The following is an 18582-nucleotide window of genomic DNA, read 5'->3' as shown; positions in this document are numbered from 1 at the left end:
TCGGCCTGTCCTCATAGGAGGGGGGCTCCAGCCCTCTGAGCATCTTCGTGGCCTCCTCTGGACTCACTCCAACAGGTCCACGTCCTTCTGAGGCGTGGGACACTCGGCGGATCAAATAGCCCAGCCTCCCACCCTGCTGATGGGCCGCCTTTGTAGTCGCTCCTCGGCTACGAAACACCGCCAGACAAGCTGTGCGGGGCCGGGGCCGGGGCTGGCCCTCCCTCAGGCCCCGAGTCGCCCGGCCCGCTACGCGTCTCTCGCTGAGGCCTCCGCGCGGGCTGGCACATGGCGACCGTTGCGGACGTGGAGGGGGTGGGTGTGGAAGGGGTTCCAGGCCCTCTCGTTGCCATGGTAACGGCCGGGCAGAGGAAGGGGTGGGGGAAAGAGGAAACAAAAGGAGGAGAGGGGGAAAGGTGGGAAAGGAGTCACATGACGTGCGGGCGAACCGGAAGCGCATGCCGCGTGCTGGCCGTGACGTGGCGGCGGTGGCGGAAATACGTGTGTGAGTGTGTGTGTGTGTTTTGGTCGGGGCAGAGGCGGCGGCGGAAGTCGGCGGCGGCGGCGGGCTGGGTGAGGCACGGCTGCGCCCCCGCCCCTCGCCCCCACCCTTCTCCCGCGCCCGCCGAGGAGCCGCCCCCCCCTTTCCCCCTCCTCCGGCTCGCTCGCCGGACGGACGGACGGACAGACGTCGCTCCGCCGCCCGGCTCTCCCTCCTTCCCCGCGGCCCGGCCAGGTGAGGAGGAGGCGTTGGCGGGCGGGAGGAGGCGGTGGCGGGGCGGGGGGCCGCGCTGGTGGGGCCAGAGGGCCCCAGCGGCGGCGGCGGTGAGGCAGCCGGGGTAAGGCGGGCGTCTGTTACTGGGGCTCCTGCCGGCGGCCGGCTCCCCTGCCGGCGCCGCCGGGCCCTGCAGGGATAGTGGGCCGCGGTGCAGGCTGCCGAGGTGGGCAGCCCGGCGTGCGGGCAGGAGAGGCTGGTCTCTCTCTCTTCCCGTCTCAAAATGGCGCCCCCGATTTTCCCACTTCCCCTTATTTCTGTGCTTGGAAGGGAGCCGCGGGGGAGGGGAGGTGGTGGTGGTGGTGACGGCGGCGGGGGTTGGAGGGGCTGGGCCCGGACCGCGGCGAGACGGAGAGAGAGCGGGGATCCTCCCCTGCCGTGCAGGCTCTCCTGCGGTGGGTTATCACTGTCTGAGTCCAGCTGCAAGGGCAGGGTTGGTCCCTTCGGGTTGCTTGTGAGATGTGGAAGGGGAGGTTGGGAGATGTGTCCCTCTCTTTCCCTTTCACTTGCGGCTGGAGGAGGGACGGCGAATAAGGTGGGAAGTAAAATACCCAGACAACACGTCGCCATCCGGGGGGGTCACGACAAGCCTAGTATACTGGGTATGCTCTACATAAGACTTAACTGGAACTAGATGTAAAGCTAGAGTATGGTGGAGGAACAAACCTATGCTTTCTTATATTTTAGAGGAGAGCTGAATTATTTTACGAACTACAAAAATGTTTCAAACAATAGGGCTGTGAAATGCTGATCTCTGAGCATTTTCGATGATTTTCTTTTTTTTTTCTACCTTATACCTCTTCCAGAGCCTGGGGATGGAAAAGAGAGGCTGAACAGCTTATTAGGCAGCTGAAATTAATCAGCTTCTTCCACATAACACTCAGACCAAGGAAAAAGCATGGCATCTTTGTTTTTTCCAGTTTGGTAGTGACTTTCTAAAGTTGCGGGCAGGCTAGACTGCATGTGTGTATTGTTATCCTGTAACAAGAAATGTCAGGAAAAGGGAAGCTGTTGGCTGAAGCGAGATGGCTAAAGACAATGATAGTACAGTCATCATCACTTACATTTCCTGTATGATAAACCAGTTTATCTGAAAGCAATTGATACTATACATCATGCATGTGAGCTTATGAGATGGTTATTATCTTTAATTGAAAGGCTATGATATTTTTGTAGTCACTGTTGATTCACTTGTTTAACTTACTGTCTCATTATGTTTCAATATGAACTGGCTTACACGTGATGAGTGTTTTGGGAGTTGTACATATCACTGTCTTGAATACTGCAGTAAGATGCCACACTAATTCTGCTAAACCTGGAATAACAAAAACCTCGGTTAGTAGGAGTGCCTAATAAATAAGGCTTTTTAGATATTGCTTTTGAAAACATTCAAGATAATCCCATATAAACAAATTTGAAGTATACAGTAGTTGCAACCTCAGCATTAGGTGGTTTGTCTATGTTCGTGAAGTGTGAAAAAAGTTTATTAGAAATTACTACAATAGTAAGTGTATTCATTATAAGAAGTGCTGTCATTTGCTTTGAAATACAGAAGTAGTGGAATGTTCCAGTTTTAAATTTACCATGAATTTTTATTGTGGTCTGTATTTGGTAATGCACTTAATCACATTCATGGTAGGAGCAGTGTTAGCTGTCTTAATCTCTTTAGTAGGCTGGCTTTTGTCACTAGTGTTATTTTGATACTTCTGTATTAGCTTTCTTGTAGTTTAAAATAGGCACTGATCTGAATGCTTACATGACTGAATTATGTCATTAAATTGTGTGTTTGTAGATACTGGCTAGAACTGCTTGTATTTTGTACACAGACTCAAACATAATAAAATTTGTGTGGTGATCTATTAAAAAACTTACAACTTTCATAAATAAAACTCATTAAAGGATACTATCTAGCAGAATATCAATTTCTCTTCTGAAGTGATGAGAATACCCAGCATCTGATAAATTACTGGGTAGGATTAACTGGAGTACTGTCCTAATAATATGCTCCAAACTTTGTTGTTCTGGTGTTTCAGCATGGAGCTGCTGTCCCTTTGGGGATATTCATGGGAAGAGTGAAAGTTCCTACTTACCAGAAGGACCTATATATTTGTAGTGCCCAAGACTGCAAAGTGGGCCTTGCCTGTTAATATATGATGGAGTTCTCACATTAAACTCCATAAAAGTAAGAAAATCTCCCTGACTTCTATCCATGTGAAGCCACCCATCTCAGAAACTTCCATAGTATTTTCCTCAGCAGATATTTATATAAGTAATTCCCTTGCATAACTTCCATATGGATCAGTTTAAAAGCTTGATTCAAGTCAAACAGTTGTGTACGTGTTTTTGTGTAGATAAATGAAAATGTCTTTTCAAGGTACTTTTTCTTCACATGTTCCAGACATATCAGTAGCCTGCAAATTTTACTTGGCATACAAAAATGAGGCGGGGGGGCATGTTAGTGGATCTTTTCCTGGAGATTTTCACTGAAGCTAAGGGTAAGAAGTAGGCATGGCTGCTAAGCTCTTGAAGTAAGTGTTCAGAATTGTCTTGAAAGTGATTTGTCAAAAACTTGAGTTTGCAGAGTATGCATGTAGGGTACTGAATGTAGTATTCCTGTCTTCTGTGTGGTGCTTTTTGTATGGTTCTCGAGGCTAGTATTTTACAGATGACTTAAGGAACTGAAGAGCGAATGAGGCCTGAGGCCTGGAGCACATATGGGGTCTGTAGCATTGAAGTTTACTTTTAAATCCTTGTGAAGCACTATGTTCAACACACAGATGTGAAAAGAACAGGCCAAAAACATTCTGTAATGGCTATGTCAAACTGTAGTACTGCTTCTCTTCAGATTAATAAAATCTTTTCCTGTTTTCCATGTTTGTATGCTGCCACGTTGTGAACTTACTGAACAGTTTCCATATCATCTGGAACTTCAAAAGATGATGATTTCCATGTTAACTTATAGAAGGTGTTAGTAACTTCTTTAATACATCAAAATCATCTGGATGTGCTCTATCAGTTTTTCAGTCATGCTTTTTTTTTTTTTATCCTGACTGTGGCAGGTTTTACTATTAAATTATTAGGTATATTGATGTGACTATTGAATGAATGATGTTTACAGTATGTTTCTGGGACTTGGTGGCCTTCCTCACAGGTAGTGTGATCTCTATCAGCTTGACAGCTGGTTATTTTTGGATATGGTATCTAAGAGTCTAGAATGATTTCTGGTGAGGGAGGAGGGGTGTTACAAGGGTGTAAACTTTGAAGTTCTGTGATAACTGCAGCTTCTGTAGCTTGGGTATCTATAAAAACTGAATTAAGTATTTTTCTTGACAACCTGTTTCAGCTTTGGGTCCTGAAGGAGTTTTGCAAGGGGTAGTGATTACTGTTTTGTAAGTGATATAAATCTGAATAACTAAAGGCTGTAAATGGACAGTTGAAACAGATATTATGCAAGTTAAACCAATCTTGCCTGTTTTTCTGTTGTACCTCCTTTCGCTCTCAGTATGGGAGACAGCAAGCAAAGAAGTAGTCATAGCAAGTAACCAGTGTAGTGGGTTGATTTCCTCGCAGTGTGTCATCTAGAAGTCACTTGATCCAAAGAGTAGTAACTCGCATGGTCATTGGATGTAGCCCCTGTGTCTTAACGCTGTGGAGTCTAGAAGAACATGGGATGAATTAAGATTAAAGGGTTTTAAATTATTTCATGGTTATCCAAACACATAGAATGCTACAGCGAACAGATGTATTTATTTTTAAAACAGAAATAACTTAATTGTATTCATTACTTTTCCAAAGGAAAAGATAAATGGCTAACAGTATTCTGAGCTACCTATATTTTGGCTATGCCATGCTGCTTTCTCTCTTGTAATATAATTAGGGAGAAATTAACTGTTGTCACTCGTCCATTTTTATCCAAATTGCTCTGCAATTTCTGAGGCATTTTTCAGCAGCACATGTGAGGGGGGAAGAGCCTTGCTTGAGAACCAACACACCAGCTGTGCATGAATTGTCTTATGCTGTAAGGATGAAAGGTCTGGTATTTTTAAAATAACTATATCCATTCTTGTGTAGTAAAATATTCAACCAAAATTAATTTAATGAATAAGAATTTTAATATGTAATTATCATAGTACTTAATAATAATGGTGATTTGATATGCAGGGGCTTTTTTGCTTCATGAAAACGTTCTTTCCCAAGTTTGTAAGAACTTATATCTAAAAATAGATATTTATTAGATCATGTTGTGCAACTAAAATTAAGAAAAAATCAGTTGATTTAAGGATATCATAATAGACAGGACAGAAACTCAGGACAGAAAGGGATGAATACAGGATCAGAATAGCCTACCTGGAAGAAGCTAAATTATTTTTGAGGTGGGAAAAGTAGCAACATGACCAAATAAGACTGTTGTTAATGTTTAAAAATTTTTTTCAAAGACCCATATTCAAGTTCTGTTTACAGTGAGAAGTAAAGTATGAGCTTTTCAACCGTTATGTTGGTGAAGAAATAATGCTAAGATTTCTTTCTTATTTATTGCATGGAAATTAGTTTGTAAAGGAGTATCTTAGTGGAGGATGGGGTTCTCCTAGAGTGCTAGAAGCACTTTGCAGAAGAGATTTTTCAGGACTACTGTTGAGTTTACAAAAGGGAGAGTTAAGAAAGAGAATGAAGGCCTAGAGTCTGAAGCTAGGTGTGTAATAAGGTGCTATGCTCAAGTGCCAGATACATGTGCTAAATGGTTTGCAGTGGGAAGATGGCTAGAGACTACTGCTTGGTTTAAAGTGTGGTTGCTTTACCGTAACGAAGAGAGGGCAAGAAGTTATTTGATAGTAGTAGGTTTGCTTGCTTTTTTGCAACATATGTATTAAAGCCATTTTCTGCATTAGGAGAATGTGTTCCAAACTAACTTGCTTGACTCCTATGTGCTAGAAAAGCCGTATCCCCAACAAGTGTGCACAATTCAAGTAAATAATCAGCTGGATTAGGACAAAGTTATAGGCTGTTTTGGGGGGGGATTGTTTTTTTTTTAGCGGAAATACAGAAGCAGATGTTTCTCTCATTGAGAGCTGAGTGACCATCACTTAGGTATAATTTCTGTGTGCTCGCTTGGAATTCTGTTTTGGGAACTGGAAGGAAAGATAATACAAAAAATTATTATGCTACTCTTTCATACAGCAATGCCCACCTGCAAAAAGATTTAATCTCCTGTTAAGTGTGTAAAAACATAAATCTTAGGCTCAGAAGTGATATCAACAGTGTCCGAGGCTTCCCTGTTCATATGAATAAATACTGTGATTTATTTTTTTTAAGGCGTTTAAAGGAAGAGTAGGTGGACTAAGGAATACACTGTTCATACTTGTTCTTAACAAAGATCTCTGCTGTGAATATTGATTTGCTAGAACATATGTTAGTATTGGAAATACCAGTTTATCATTGTATGATAGTTCCCTGGTGGTTTGCACAAAGTAATTTAGAATTCTTACTGGGCAAGATAATCCAGTTTTCTACATATGGAAGGCTTTGTATCTTTGCTTCTCAAAGTACAGTTGTTAACTAGAGAAGGTATTAATGTGTATCAATACCTTCTGTACTCTTATTTAAAGAAATTGCATTTAATATACGTGATTGGAGTGAATTTATGAAGTATACTTGCAAAGACTTGATGTGGTGATTGAGTTTTCCCAGTTTGCTCAATTTTTTAGCATTCTTTAGCAGTGCTGACTTTGGAATATTGTTTAGCAATAGCAAAATATTGGGGAAAAAATGTCTTCTCATTTGATATTTTACTAATAATGAGAAAGTCTGAATCTGTTGTGTTATACTTCAATCTTAATATATTAAGAAATAAAAGACTGAAGTCTTGCAAGAAGAAACATAATTGGATTTTAATGTCCTAATTTGAAGCTTTAATGGGAAGGCGAGGTATAGAAGATAAGTGGTTCATTTGTCAAAGATTTTTTTCTGTAGCTGACATCTTAACAGTGATAATAGTTGTGATCTGGACTGTTGACTTTGGTAAATATTAGAACAAGTTATATGTAATCCGTGCTGCATTAGTGAATTAGGTTTTTCTTACTTGGTTTGTAAATCTAATACCACCCACTATCTTTTCATAAACAGGTTGTTACTGGCAGAAGCACTACAAAGATCTGAATCCTGGAACTTGCTTTCAAGATCTTGAAACAAAGGACTTCTTTCTAATTTGGGCATGGCTAATCGAGGAGCAACAAGACCCAATGGGCCAAATGCTGGAAATAAAATTTGCCAGTTCAAACTAGTACTTTTAGGAGAGTCTGCAGTTGGCAAATCAAGTTTGGTGCTTCGTTTTGTAAAAGGACAGTTTCATGAGTTTCAAGAAAGTACAATTGGAGGTGAGAAAGTTACTCTGTTGATTTGTTTCATGCTGAGTTTATATTGCCCTTGACAACCTTGAATGTAACTACACTTCTAAAATGGGTCACTGACAGCAAGGATCAAATCTGAGCCCTGTCTGTAGTTGAGAACTAGAACTCTGAGCCCTGTCTGTAGTTGGCACGAGGCTGTAGCCTCACTGTCAAGTGAGGAAGCAAATGTGTGCTTGAACTGCATAGTTTTGAAGATTGGGCTTGATGTTACATTTTGTTTGTGGGTGGATGTATGGCTGTTTTAATTATACTGTATGCTTAATGCATGAAATAACTGCTTAATAAGAATTAAGAACTTAGAATCTATGAAAAAGTGCTGCATCTTCCAAAAAGTTTGTGTTGCCTTTTATGCATACTGGCTTTGCTTTTGATTTGGGAGAACGTGCTACGTTTCTGGATATACCTTTCTTTGTTAGTAATCACAGAATTTAAGGTGCTGTTTTTACATTTTGTGACTGCAGACAGAACAGGTGTGGAGTACTAGAATTAAAAAAAAAAAAAAAAACCACACCTGTTTAACCATGAACAGATTTTATCCACCTTCTTATTTGAAGTTGTTTGTGCTTTGAGTTGTATTCCTCCTTGGATAAATTTAAACTTATCATAAAACTACCTAATGGCATACAGACTTTATCAATCCATAAAATACATATTTTGTTTAATATTCTCTAGTAGTCCTTGTTGCTGCTTGCATGAATTGGTCTGTTTCATTGTAATATTTATGTAAAGCCATTTCAGTGGTCTGTATTAGTCTTTACACATTGTTGAAATGTAAAAAATCTACAAAGCTTACAAAAATAAATACAAGCTGGATTTCATTGCATCATCATTTATCTCTGTTAGAGGTATTTGTTTTGTATCTCTGTCAGCATAAATGGAGAACCTCTGTTTTCTCCTTTAGCAGTCTTTTTTGGCTTTGTGTGTTTTACCATGGCTTTAGGGTAGGTGTTGGTATGAAAGCTGTATGAGATAATACAAAAACCTATGTGGTGTTGTGGAGAGCATTCTCAAAGATCTATAGTGAATTAACTTCCCAATATCAACATGGTTTTTAGTTTAAAAAAAAAAAAAAATCCAAACTGGTAAAATAAAGTGAAATCTGTTGTTAAATTTCAGCAATCTCCAATTCATTTAACCTCCTTTCTGTTTTTTCTTGGTTTAGTGTTCAGGTAAGAACTAGGGATAACCCAAACTCTGTTACACTGTTTAAAATCTATAGAAAGGTTAAACAAGAGCTTAAGTTCAAGTTCAGAGATACAGCGTTTAGTGTAATCTCTTCATTAATTTGTGCTGCTTCTATTTAAAATAGAAACAAGGAAATGCCCTATAATACAGCTGAGAGTTGCTAAATGCAACAATATTGGGATTCAGAAAAAGTTTTCTATAGAGAAAGCTAACTCTGTAGATTGTAGTTGCTTAAGGCATAATTATTTTTTTTTTGTATACAGAAGGGCCTTTTAACAAAGAGAGGCTTATGTGCATTGTGAATCTGAATAAAACCATCTGAAAGAGAGTGCAGTTAAAGGCAGACATGTTGGATGCTAGTGGTTTGTTTTTGCCACTTCAGACTAGTGTAGCAATGCCTGTTCCTTGCTTAAGACAAAAGTATGGCTGTTAAGGATGATAGGCTTTCAGATAATTAACACAGCTGATTAATTGTCAATTTATGATGGCCTTGCAAGATAGAAGAAAGTTACCTTGTTTGCAGAAATTAATTGGCATTTTATGGTGGTTGAAGTGTCTGTTTCAGCAAAACCAAGAGGATGTCACAGAATAAAAACCTTGTTTTAATTCTCTTTCTAAGTACATTCCCTCATTTATGGAGTTTAGGTACGTTCTTCTGTTGAAGAGAATAATTTTCTATTGAAAGAATAATATGAACTTCAAATTCCACTTGTTTAACATATTGTCTCTGCCTTGGAGAAATATAATATTGAGTTGGTTCTGAGGAGGAAACCTTTAGTCTGGTGCAGGATGTATGTGTTTTTATCTTTATTTTGGTTCTGGGCTGTGTAGGGAGCTACCAGGAGGAGCCTGTTTTACCAGTGCTTGGATATTTAGCATTTAGAGAGATTTATGGTGATTTAACATTGGAACATCAAAGCCTTTACCATCTCCAACCTGCCTGCTCATCTGTGATGGATGCTAATACCCCTGAAGCAGCAACACCTGACAACTTAAACTAGTCAGCTTCTGTGTGTTAGTTACGGTGTCCTTTATAAAGCAAGATTGACTTGCTTTTGGTTTACTGTAATAAGTTGAGTTGAAAGTTGCAGCAGTTTTGGAATGATTCATAGGCTATGATGTCTTGGAGTATGTGGGACAGGACAACATCCCAGGTATGCAAGGGTTATTTATGGGTCAGTGCCTCTTCAGACATTTGATTTAAAGCGTCCACAATCTGTCAGTATGCTTTAGTGATGAGAGACTCCAGTTCTGCCAAGTAGGGGACTTCCCGTAGCATTTCATCAAGCAGAAGGCCTGAAATACTATTTTTTTTTTTTCTGCTGTTTGTGGAAGGAGCAAGGGCAAGCCAGTCCAAAGCATTTCACTAAATGTCTGTCATGACTGGGAAAACAACTCCAAGCATTTGTGCTGGATTGCGCAAACTTTCTTCTCAGTTCTTGGGATTGTTGCATTTTCTGTTGCGTATGTGCTGTAACTGGGCAAACAACGTGACTATAAAGCAGGTAATCAAGACAGGTTCTCAGACCACTGTAATAGCTGCATGCTTGTTTTTAAACTTCAAAAGCTGTTTTACCATAGATGGCTGAGTTAAAACTCAAAGGGTTAAGAGAAACCAGTAGAAGGAAATCTTGCTTTTCAGTGTTTGGTTTTTTGTTGTGGGGTTCCCCCCCCCCCCCCCCCCAAGATATTCTTGATATTCTAGCTTAGTTTCGTAGTATGGGTTTCTATGTTGTATTGCTAATAGGCACCTTAATCTGAACAGAAAGTATTTACAAGGAGTAACTGTTTGAAGACTTGGAATAAGTTATTTACTGTTTTCTGTACTTAGAAGACCATTATTATTTGTGATGCTTTCAGCTGTAGTGGCAATGGATGCAAGCTTCCCTGAAACTGCAGGCTGTCAAAATTATGCTGAAATTAATTCTTGAGATCACTTGCAAAATCAAAAATACGGCTGTTTTTAAGAACAAGAGCTTATGAGGATTCTTTCTTCAGTACCCATTAGCTAGGGTGGAGTTGTCAGGAGCTGAAAATCAAGGCTTTAAGATACTGTTTCAAGTAATAGAAATGTGTGGAATTGTAAATATCAGAACTGTTGGATTATAGCCTGATGGGATGCTGTTACTGGTACTCTGTACAGTCTGTTGAAACAAGATGAAATATATCTAGAAGGCTTAAGAAAAGGCTTGTGGTTACTCAGATTAGCTATTAACAAGAAAAAGGGAATTCTTTCCAATTACTGCTTTCTTGTGTGTTTAACTTGAGGAAGGACTGTTTGTTTAAAAAGCTGTTCTGTGTTGATCAGAGTTACAGTCTATCAGTTAGTGCTTGCTTCAAACCTGCTATATTTTAATAATAGGCTTAAATTGTTTAAGGAAATCATTTGCATCTCTGTGAACATAATTTTATATTAATATAGAGATATAAGCAGACTTCTGGTTTCAGCACCTCTGTCTTTTTTGTAGCTGCTTTTCTAACCCAGACTGTATGTCTCGACGATACAACAGTAAAATTTGAAATTTGGGATACAGCTGGGCAAGAGCGGTACCACAGTTTAGCACCCATGTACTACAGAGGAGCGCAAGCAGCTATAGTGGTATACGACATTACAAATGAGGTAAGTACGATATTAGGGAGGCACAAGGGAGATTTAGAAGTTAGCAATTTTGCATTGATCTTTCCTTAATTTTTCTTGCTGACTCGTGTGAATCAATGCATAGTTTCATAGAATCATAGAATGGTTTGGGTTGGAAGGGACCTTTAAAGGTCATTTAGTCCAGTTCCCTTGTCATGGGGAGGGATGTATTTCACTAGATCAGGTTGCTTATTTCATATTGGACTATGTAATGTTAAATTGTGGTTGTAAACTTTTCTTGCTAATAGACCATTTCTAGGAGTATTTTATTGTATTAAAAGAAACAAAGAGAAAGAAAGCAAATTGCATTGTAGAAATATTTCAAACCCACGTTTAAATTGGTTCACCGGAGTTGAGCTGTTACTCTGACCACGTTGCTGGTGGCAGTTTATTTCTGATAGTGAAAGACATTATTTTAATATAGTATTACTGCAAGTTACAGGTAAGGATTGGAAAGGTAGCACAAGCCATCGAGACCAAAACCTAGGGTTATTTGATTTCTTTTTATTTGAACTTAGATCAGATAAGCTTCCCTTTTTTTTGGTAAAATGAGACTTAAAACCAAAAACCCTCAGAAAACCCAGAAACCCTGTACCATAATGAACAGTGCTCAGTAATTAGAAAGCATTTTGAGACCCTTTCAATATAGTGGTTCATAAACTTGATTCTTCTAGAGGAGAAATTAAAATTCCCATTTACTCTCTTAACCACTTCTCTTTCCTTAATCTGTCTACATAAAGATCTTCCTATCTTTACTTACTACTTCAGCTTTATCCCAACTAAGCATATTTGAGAACTAAGGTAGGAGTGTTTCATTTTAAAAGCTCAGTTGACAAGCAGGAATGTGCCTTTGGACAAAGGTAGCAGCCTCGCATTGGCCTTTTGCTTGAAGTCTAGATAACAGAGATTGGGATAATAGATGAGTACAAAAGGATGATAAAACTCAGTTGCATCATTTTGCAATCATTAACAGGAGTCCTTTGCCAGAGCGAAAAATTGGGTCAAAGAACTTCAGCGACAAGCAAGTCCTAACATTGTAATAGCTTTAGCAGGAAACAAAGCTGATCTAGCTAACAAAAGAGCTGTGGATTTCCAGGTATGTACATAACTTTTGTTTATAGTAATAGCATTTTGTTGGAATAGTAACTAAATAAACCTATGAGGAGCTTATATGCATAGCCTAGGTAGCTGTTATAGAGGTTATGTTGTTAAGTATAAATGTCAACTGAGACTAATTAAATTATACATGCTACTGAAAAATCTATTTCTGTACAAGTTACATGTAGCAATAGACTTTTTTTGAATAATTAAGTTTGACTTTGAGGAATAACTAAAATATTTGCATATCTTTAGGGCTAGTTAGAGATAGTTAAGGCTAGTTGAATTTCTGTTCTTTGATGTGACTTTTCCCTGTCTTCTACCCGAAAGTACCAGTAACTAGAGTTTCAATGGATGAGACAGCAGTAGTTCTCGGTGCAAATCATTTGTTCTGACTTGTCAGCAGGAGAATGTTGATTACTGTATGATACAAAGCTGATCAATGTGCTTAACTTGCTTAGGCTATACTGTTGAAGTGGTGTTTAAGTTTTAATTGTGCTTTTCATGGCATTCTTCTTGGTTTAGTGGATATATCTGTGCTCTTACTGCTATATTTTATCTTCTAAAAAGTTTAACCAAGTCATCAGAAAATAGCTTCCAAAGCAAATAAAACTTACTGCAGATGGTTCTGGTCCATTCATGATTGGTTGAATTTGAATTAGGATCATATTTATTAGCCATTAATTCCCTTAGGGCTTTAATCTGTATTTGGTGTCACTGTGTGAGATGCTGCTGTGTATGGTGAAGAATCCTCTTGTAACTATAGTTACAAAACTATTACAAAGAAGTCAGACTATGAAGGTTAGCAGTGTTTTAGGTATTTTTCTGCCACAATTCAACTTGATTTTCTGATTTTTATACTTCCATGTCCGTTGTAACATAAAGTTGTGTGACAGAAGATCTTTTTGTTTTGTGAAAAATTGTGTTAGTTAACAAAAATTGCATACATATGTGCAGTCGAAAACTTAGAATCTAATTACTAAAGTAAACTACTTTTACTATTTTTTGTACAATTAAAATCTTAATATTTTTCAAATGTTCACTTTTTGTTCATGTGGATTCATGGGCTTCTTGCAGACTTGACAATCCTTTTTCACTGCAAAGCACATTTTAGATTTCTGAGTATTTGTTAATGTGTTATTCAAATATAGTTGCATAGATCCTAGAAGTCATCACTTAAATTAATAGAGAATGCTGTAGATTTTTTTTTTTTCATCAGGTTTGGCTTTTTGCAGATTTTCTATTGAATGCAAAGGCGGTTACCGTAATCATAAGAAGCTGAGGATTCTCAGCTGAATTGGCTAACAAAGTGTCAAAAATAGGAAACTTCTTATAGAAAGTATTTCATATCAAAATTCAGACTGAAAAGGGAGATAATGTGGGAAGATATTTAATATTGCTTATTTGCTTTATACTTGTGAATTTCTATCAGGATCGTGAAATGATTATGATCCATCTGCCTCAATGGCTGAAAGATTCAAGATAGTTCACGAACTCCTTTCTTTCCAGGGTAATAATAGACTTTGTGACATTTGATGGTGCTTTCTGGAGGTTGTTTATTCTTGCTATTGCAGCTATTGTTCTGAATCAGGGCTGTCTTTTTAAAAATATTTATTATTTAGTTTTGCCTGAGATTTTTTTGATCTGAATGTTTTTAAGATGAGTAAGGATTTTTAAGATTGCATTTCTAAATGTGTAACTGCTTGATGGAATGGTAGCTTCTTCGTTGCTGATGAATAACACATTGTCACATGAGTGTTTCAATGAACTTTCTTGCAAAATGGCATGGAAATTGTCACTTAGTATCAAAGTATATTGTCCCTTAGTATACGAAGCATAACATGTAATGATTTGGTGTTTTTTTTTCCTTAAGTAATGCATTTTTATTTTAATTTTTCAGGAAGCACAAGCTTATGCAGATGATAACAGCTTATTATTCATGGAGACGTCTGCCAAAACATCTATGAACGTAAATGAAATATTCATGGCAATTGGTGAGTTTGTGAACAAACTGAGAATTTAAGGGAATTGTTTTAATGAGATTCATACCATCACAAGCTTCCTAACCTAAAATCTTTTTTTTTCATCTAAATTATTTCTGGAAGTTTCTGCCCTTTTAGATCCTTTTTGACTTTCAGAAGTCAGATAAACTTACTTGAAGCACAATTGCACAGGTCTTCTGTCAAGCGCCAAAACACTTGGATTGACTTGGAATAGCTAAGCTATAGGTTACTTCTGAATTCTGCCAGCAAGTTGTGTGTTCCTGTTTTGATTTCTTGATCAAAACTTGTACTGCTTCAAGTTCAAGCAAAGTAGAGCTTTAGTTTTTAGAAAAAATACCCAAAACCTTTTCCATGGTATAGGTAACCATAAAAAAAGCTTTATACAGCTTTTCTTAATTATATGATGTACTTGGCATTTGTTTTATCAAATGAGTATAAGAACATAAGTAAAAGTGTATAAATGTGTGCCTTTTGATGGTGTGTTGTTTGCAGCAGATTCCACACTGCCTTGGATAAGTGCAGAACCTGGAATAAAGTACCCTTTATGAGCCAATGGTAATTGAAGCTGGAAACATTTCAAAATGGGAGAATGATAGTGGACTTGCTTAAAAAGAAAAGTCAAGTACTCATTGTAGTGTAAACAAAATATTTGCTACATACACTTTTGTGTTAAAATTTTGATTGACTTCCAAATGCAGCTATCCAAAAGTTGTGCCAAAGATGACAATGTGGGCTTAAATTCAATGTCCAAGTGTAAGTAAAGGACACTTCATGTAAAAAGTAAATTTACTAGTATATTTTTAGCCCTAACGTAATCCTAGGGATTTCTGTAAAGATGCTAACATGTAGTAGTAAGTATAAATTACTTAGAAATTTTGTGAATTCCATTGATGGATACAAAATTGTATTTCGTTGTTAATAAACAATTTGAAAGTGGAGGACAAAGAAATCATGCATTTTTAGGAGGGTCACCAACCTATATAGTAACAACCTTAATCACAGTAGTGGCTCTGCTACTGGGAAATAGTAATGTATAGTGTCAAATTAACCTTATTAAATCTCTTTTGTATTTTGCACTACAGTGACCTCTATCCCACTTCTTTTTGTGAAAAACAGTATTGTTATCAAAATTATGTGTTTCTAAAGAGCTCTTATCTTCTGCTTTCCAAATCAGTAAAGCAGAAGGTAATTTATGGTATGGTTCAAACTTCCAGCAGATGCAAATTAAATTATCACTATAGCAACACTTTATAACAAGTACTTGCTTCATATTAACTATAAATACTTGGGGGGAAAAACCACATAACTGTATGAGTAAAAGTATATTTTTCTCATAAATGCTCAAGATAGGCCTGCATTTAATGATACAGAAAAGCTCAATTACACTATTCTGGTGAAATTTTAACATTAATTTGTTTAAAGGTACAGTTTGTGTCCTACTAATTAAAAAAAAAAAAGAAAATTGAATCCCCAAAGTCTGATAATTTTTTCGGTAATTTGTTATATCAACAAGAATTTTTACCTCTCCATATTTTAATGGAGTATACAAAGTCAATTTGAGAAAACAATGCCCATTTAATACTTGGGTATTTTGTCTGCAAGGTTGACTGTCCACGTGAGTATTCTGTCACATTGATGGGTGAAATTCAGCTTTGTCGGTGCATCAGAACAAAAACGTGCAGCAATGGACCCTGAAAGGAAATCTGGACAAAGATATGAGGGTATAAGTGTTGCATGGAACTTGGAGTGGCCTTTTGCACAACATGGATGTGGTTTGACGGACCATGTGTAAACATGATCTTCAAAAATGGGAGAAAATGAGAACATGGACAGAATTGTGGGATGGAAGCTACAGCTGCTTGTAAACTGACTGCTTTACAGCTCATTCAGAACTTCCAGTTGAAAAAAATGCGTATTAATTTACAGTTCTAGAATCCAAAACAACAGTGCTCGGAAGACTTTTTTTTTTTTTACTGGTGCTTTGTACTGTCTCAGCAACGTAGTATTACATGAATTCTTGGGTTCTATCACAGAACTGTAGAACATCCCAGGCTGGAAAGGATCTCAAAATATTGTCTGGTCCAACCTTTCGTTGGAAAGGGAGCCTAGATGAGGTTACCTAGCATCCTGAGATCTAGCACCACAACACATCTTGTTGATGTGTACTCTGCTGGTTTTCTGGCTGTTACACTTGCATTTCATTAGTTTGAGGAAAACTTTTAAAAGTTGGCCAAGGTAATTACTTTGGAGTCAAAGCATGCAGCTGAACTGTGAAATGGGTGGTTGTTGGGTCGCAGTAACATGAGCAGGACAGCCCCATGGAAGTCCTTTTATGTAGAACTTAGTAATTTTCTGATGGAGAGAAAGCTGGGAGGAGCCACTGCTTAGAAGGGTAATGTTTGTCACCCTTATTTTTCATATCGGCACCAAAAAGGTACCTTGGAGCTACAAGGACAAAAAAGAAATTATCACAGACAATTGACTAATAAAAGCTGAAGAGAAGAGACAGCTTGGAAAAAAGGAGGAAAGACTTGATCTAGTGCTATGGGCTGTTTCATACGTTGTGTGCAAATACTTATTCTGGCTAGATAGCTGGGCAGTAGTTTGATCCATTTCTGTCTGTGTTTTGTCCCTTTTTTATTCTTTCTGTATCTTTCAGCATTAACATCCTGATCTTAAAGCCTGTTCTGTGTAGGTGGATTCCCACAAGAGCCGTCATTTACTGGCATAGCATACCTGTGCAGATACATTTTACTGCTCAAGTTACTAACGCATTTCAAAAATGCTCTTGAAAATCATAGATAAGGTAGTTAATCATTAAGATGTTGTGTCTTAACTACTTTTATTATCAACACACTGAATCAAACCAGATTTTATAGTGATTACATTGATATGCTTATAGAGTAACAAAGTGTTGACTGTGTACTCAGATCATTTAATCTTAGTTCAATCTCAGTTTTAACTTTTGTTTCTTGTTGATTTTATAGCAAAAAAACTGCCCAAGAATGAACCACAGAATGCAGGAGCCAACTCTGCCAGAGGACGAGGAGTAGACCTTACTGAACCCACGCAATCACCCAAGAGTCAATGTTGTAGTAACTAAAACATCAATTGCTTTAAACTGTTCTGAATATTCTTCTGCTTCCTAACTGTTAATAACCATGGAATTGGAGTGCTTAACCTGGCCCAGTACAGCTTCCAAACAGCGAAGAGACTTATGATAATAGTCAAGTTCATGATACAGAGTTTTCTTTTGACCTAAAATTTTAACATGCATGTATCCACCACTGGCTGTAATGTTTCAACAGTAGAGGAGAGATGGAATCGGAATAAACTTCCTTCAGTTGAAAGGTTTTAAAAATCACTTACCATTAGGGGTGTAGAAGAACTACTTTCTGTGGACCTAATTGGCCAGTTCCTGTAGCCTCAATACTGATTACTGTTATAATGAATAGAATTGGGACTTCTCATAATTCTCAATTGTGCTTTAAAACCTTTCTAGAAACAGGGTCTAAAAATTACTTAAACTTATTCACAGTATTGATGCAACCAGTTGTTTCTGCAGGTATCTACTGTTTAGTTATACATTCCATAGTTTAATAATTTAATTACAAATAATACTTGCATTAACAATTTTAAGAACTCTGTGCTTGCAGGAAAGTGGAGTTTTAGTTGGTACACTGTATGTAAATTATATCAACCCAGTTAGTTATCTAAAAGAATTAGTGATAAATCAAGTTTAACTTCATTTCTAATCTGTTCAGAGGGTACAGACCAGTAAATTCAACTTTATGACTTAGGATTTTTTCCTTCTACAAACTGTAAGAGCTCTTCAAGTAAAACAACAACAAACTTGGTGTCTGTGAGTTCTTTCTTGGTTTTGATCATTGCTGGCCATTACAGTTTGTTTTTCCCCTATGGAAAAAAATAGTGCACTAATGATTATGTACATCCAACTTGATTTTAAATTTGGATATTAATGTACTGTAAATAGGTACTCTGCATTGTAGTCTACATTTGTTTAATACTTTCTGTAATATTTAAGAGTTGCTTAAAGGTATACAGAATGTACAGTTACTTAAGGCTAACTTTTTTCCTCTCTAATCAAAGGGGGTTCTAAGTTCTTCCTTTACGGCTAGAACAGTAATAAACGATGCTCCTGTATCTGTAACATAAGTACTGCTGTCTGTCAGTAATGAACTTTGCAACTTTGTTTTCCAAAGTACATTTTATTTTGATCTGTCCAGTATATTGCACTAATTCTTTTAGTTATTTTCATTATATGAAATCTACCAAGTGTGTCAGAAGAGATGAATTAGTCTATTTAAATGTTGAACTGATAGCAGAAACTTACTTGTGCAGATTTAAAATTTGCAGTAATCTGGGTTTAGCAAGGAAAATGACAGTTCACCAGTGTTTAGTTTTATATTGAGGTGCTCAGGTTTGAATAAAGTGGTTTAAAAAAAAAATTTTTTTTGATTA

General features: G+C 37.7%; 1 protein-coding gene across 2 annotated transcripts; it reads left to right on the top strand.

Annotated features, from left to right (window-relative positions):
- Window positions 1-484: 484 nt before the first annotated feature.
- On the top strand, window positions 485-18559 carry RAB5A (RAB5A, member RAS oncogene family). 2 transcript variants are annotated; one of them, XM_074150101.1, is made up of 6 exons: window positions 485-733; window positions 6893-7143; window positions 10830-10981; window positions 11973-12095; window positions 13998-14091; window positions 17088-18559. In XM_074150101.1, the coding sequence occupies exons 2-6, from the start codon at window positions 6981-6983 to the stop codon at window positions 17201-17203; spliced, it is 648 nt and encodes a 215-aa protein (XP_074006202.1). In that variant the 5' UTR covers window positions 485-733; window positions 6893-6980; the 3' UTR covers window positions 17204-18559. The 2 variants fall into 2 exon arrangements, with proteins under 2 accessions (XP_074006202.1, XP_074006203.1); XM_074150102.1 differs by having other exon boundaries at window positions 533-733; window positions 10872-10981.
- The last annotated feature ends 23 nt before the right edge of the window (window positions 18560-18582 follow it).

This window comes from Numenius arquata, chromosome 7 (genome assembly GCF_964106895.1).
Source record: "Numenius arquata chromosome 7, bNumArq3.hap1.1, whole genome shotgun sequence".
Taxonomy (NCBI): Eukaryota; Metazoa; Chordata; class Aves; order Charadriiformes; family Scolopacidae; genus Numenius; species Numenius arquata.
Note: the sequence above shows the minus strand (reverse complement) of the source record. Positions and strands in the feature narration are given on the sequence as shown.

Bases quoted from the DNA above. Each gene is read 5' to 3' on its own strand.
- RAB5A (XM_074150101.1), top strand. From the start codon at position 6,981: ATGGCTAATCGAGGAGCAACAAGACCCAATGGGCCAAATGCTGGAAAT. The intron at 10,982-11,972 runs GTAAGTACGATA...AATCATTAACAG, and splicing joins TATACGACATTACAAATGAG to GAGTCCTTTGCCAGAGCGAA. The intron at 14,092-17,087 runs GTGAGTTTGTGA...TTGATTTTATAG, and splicing joins TGAAATATTCATGGCAATTG to CAAAAAAACTGCCCAAGAAT.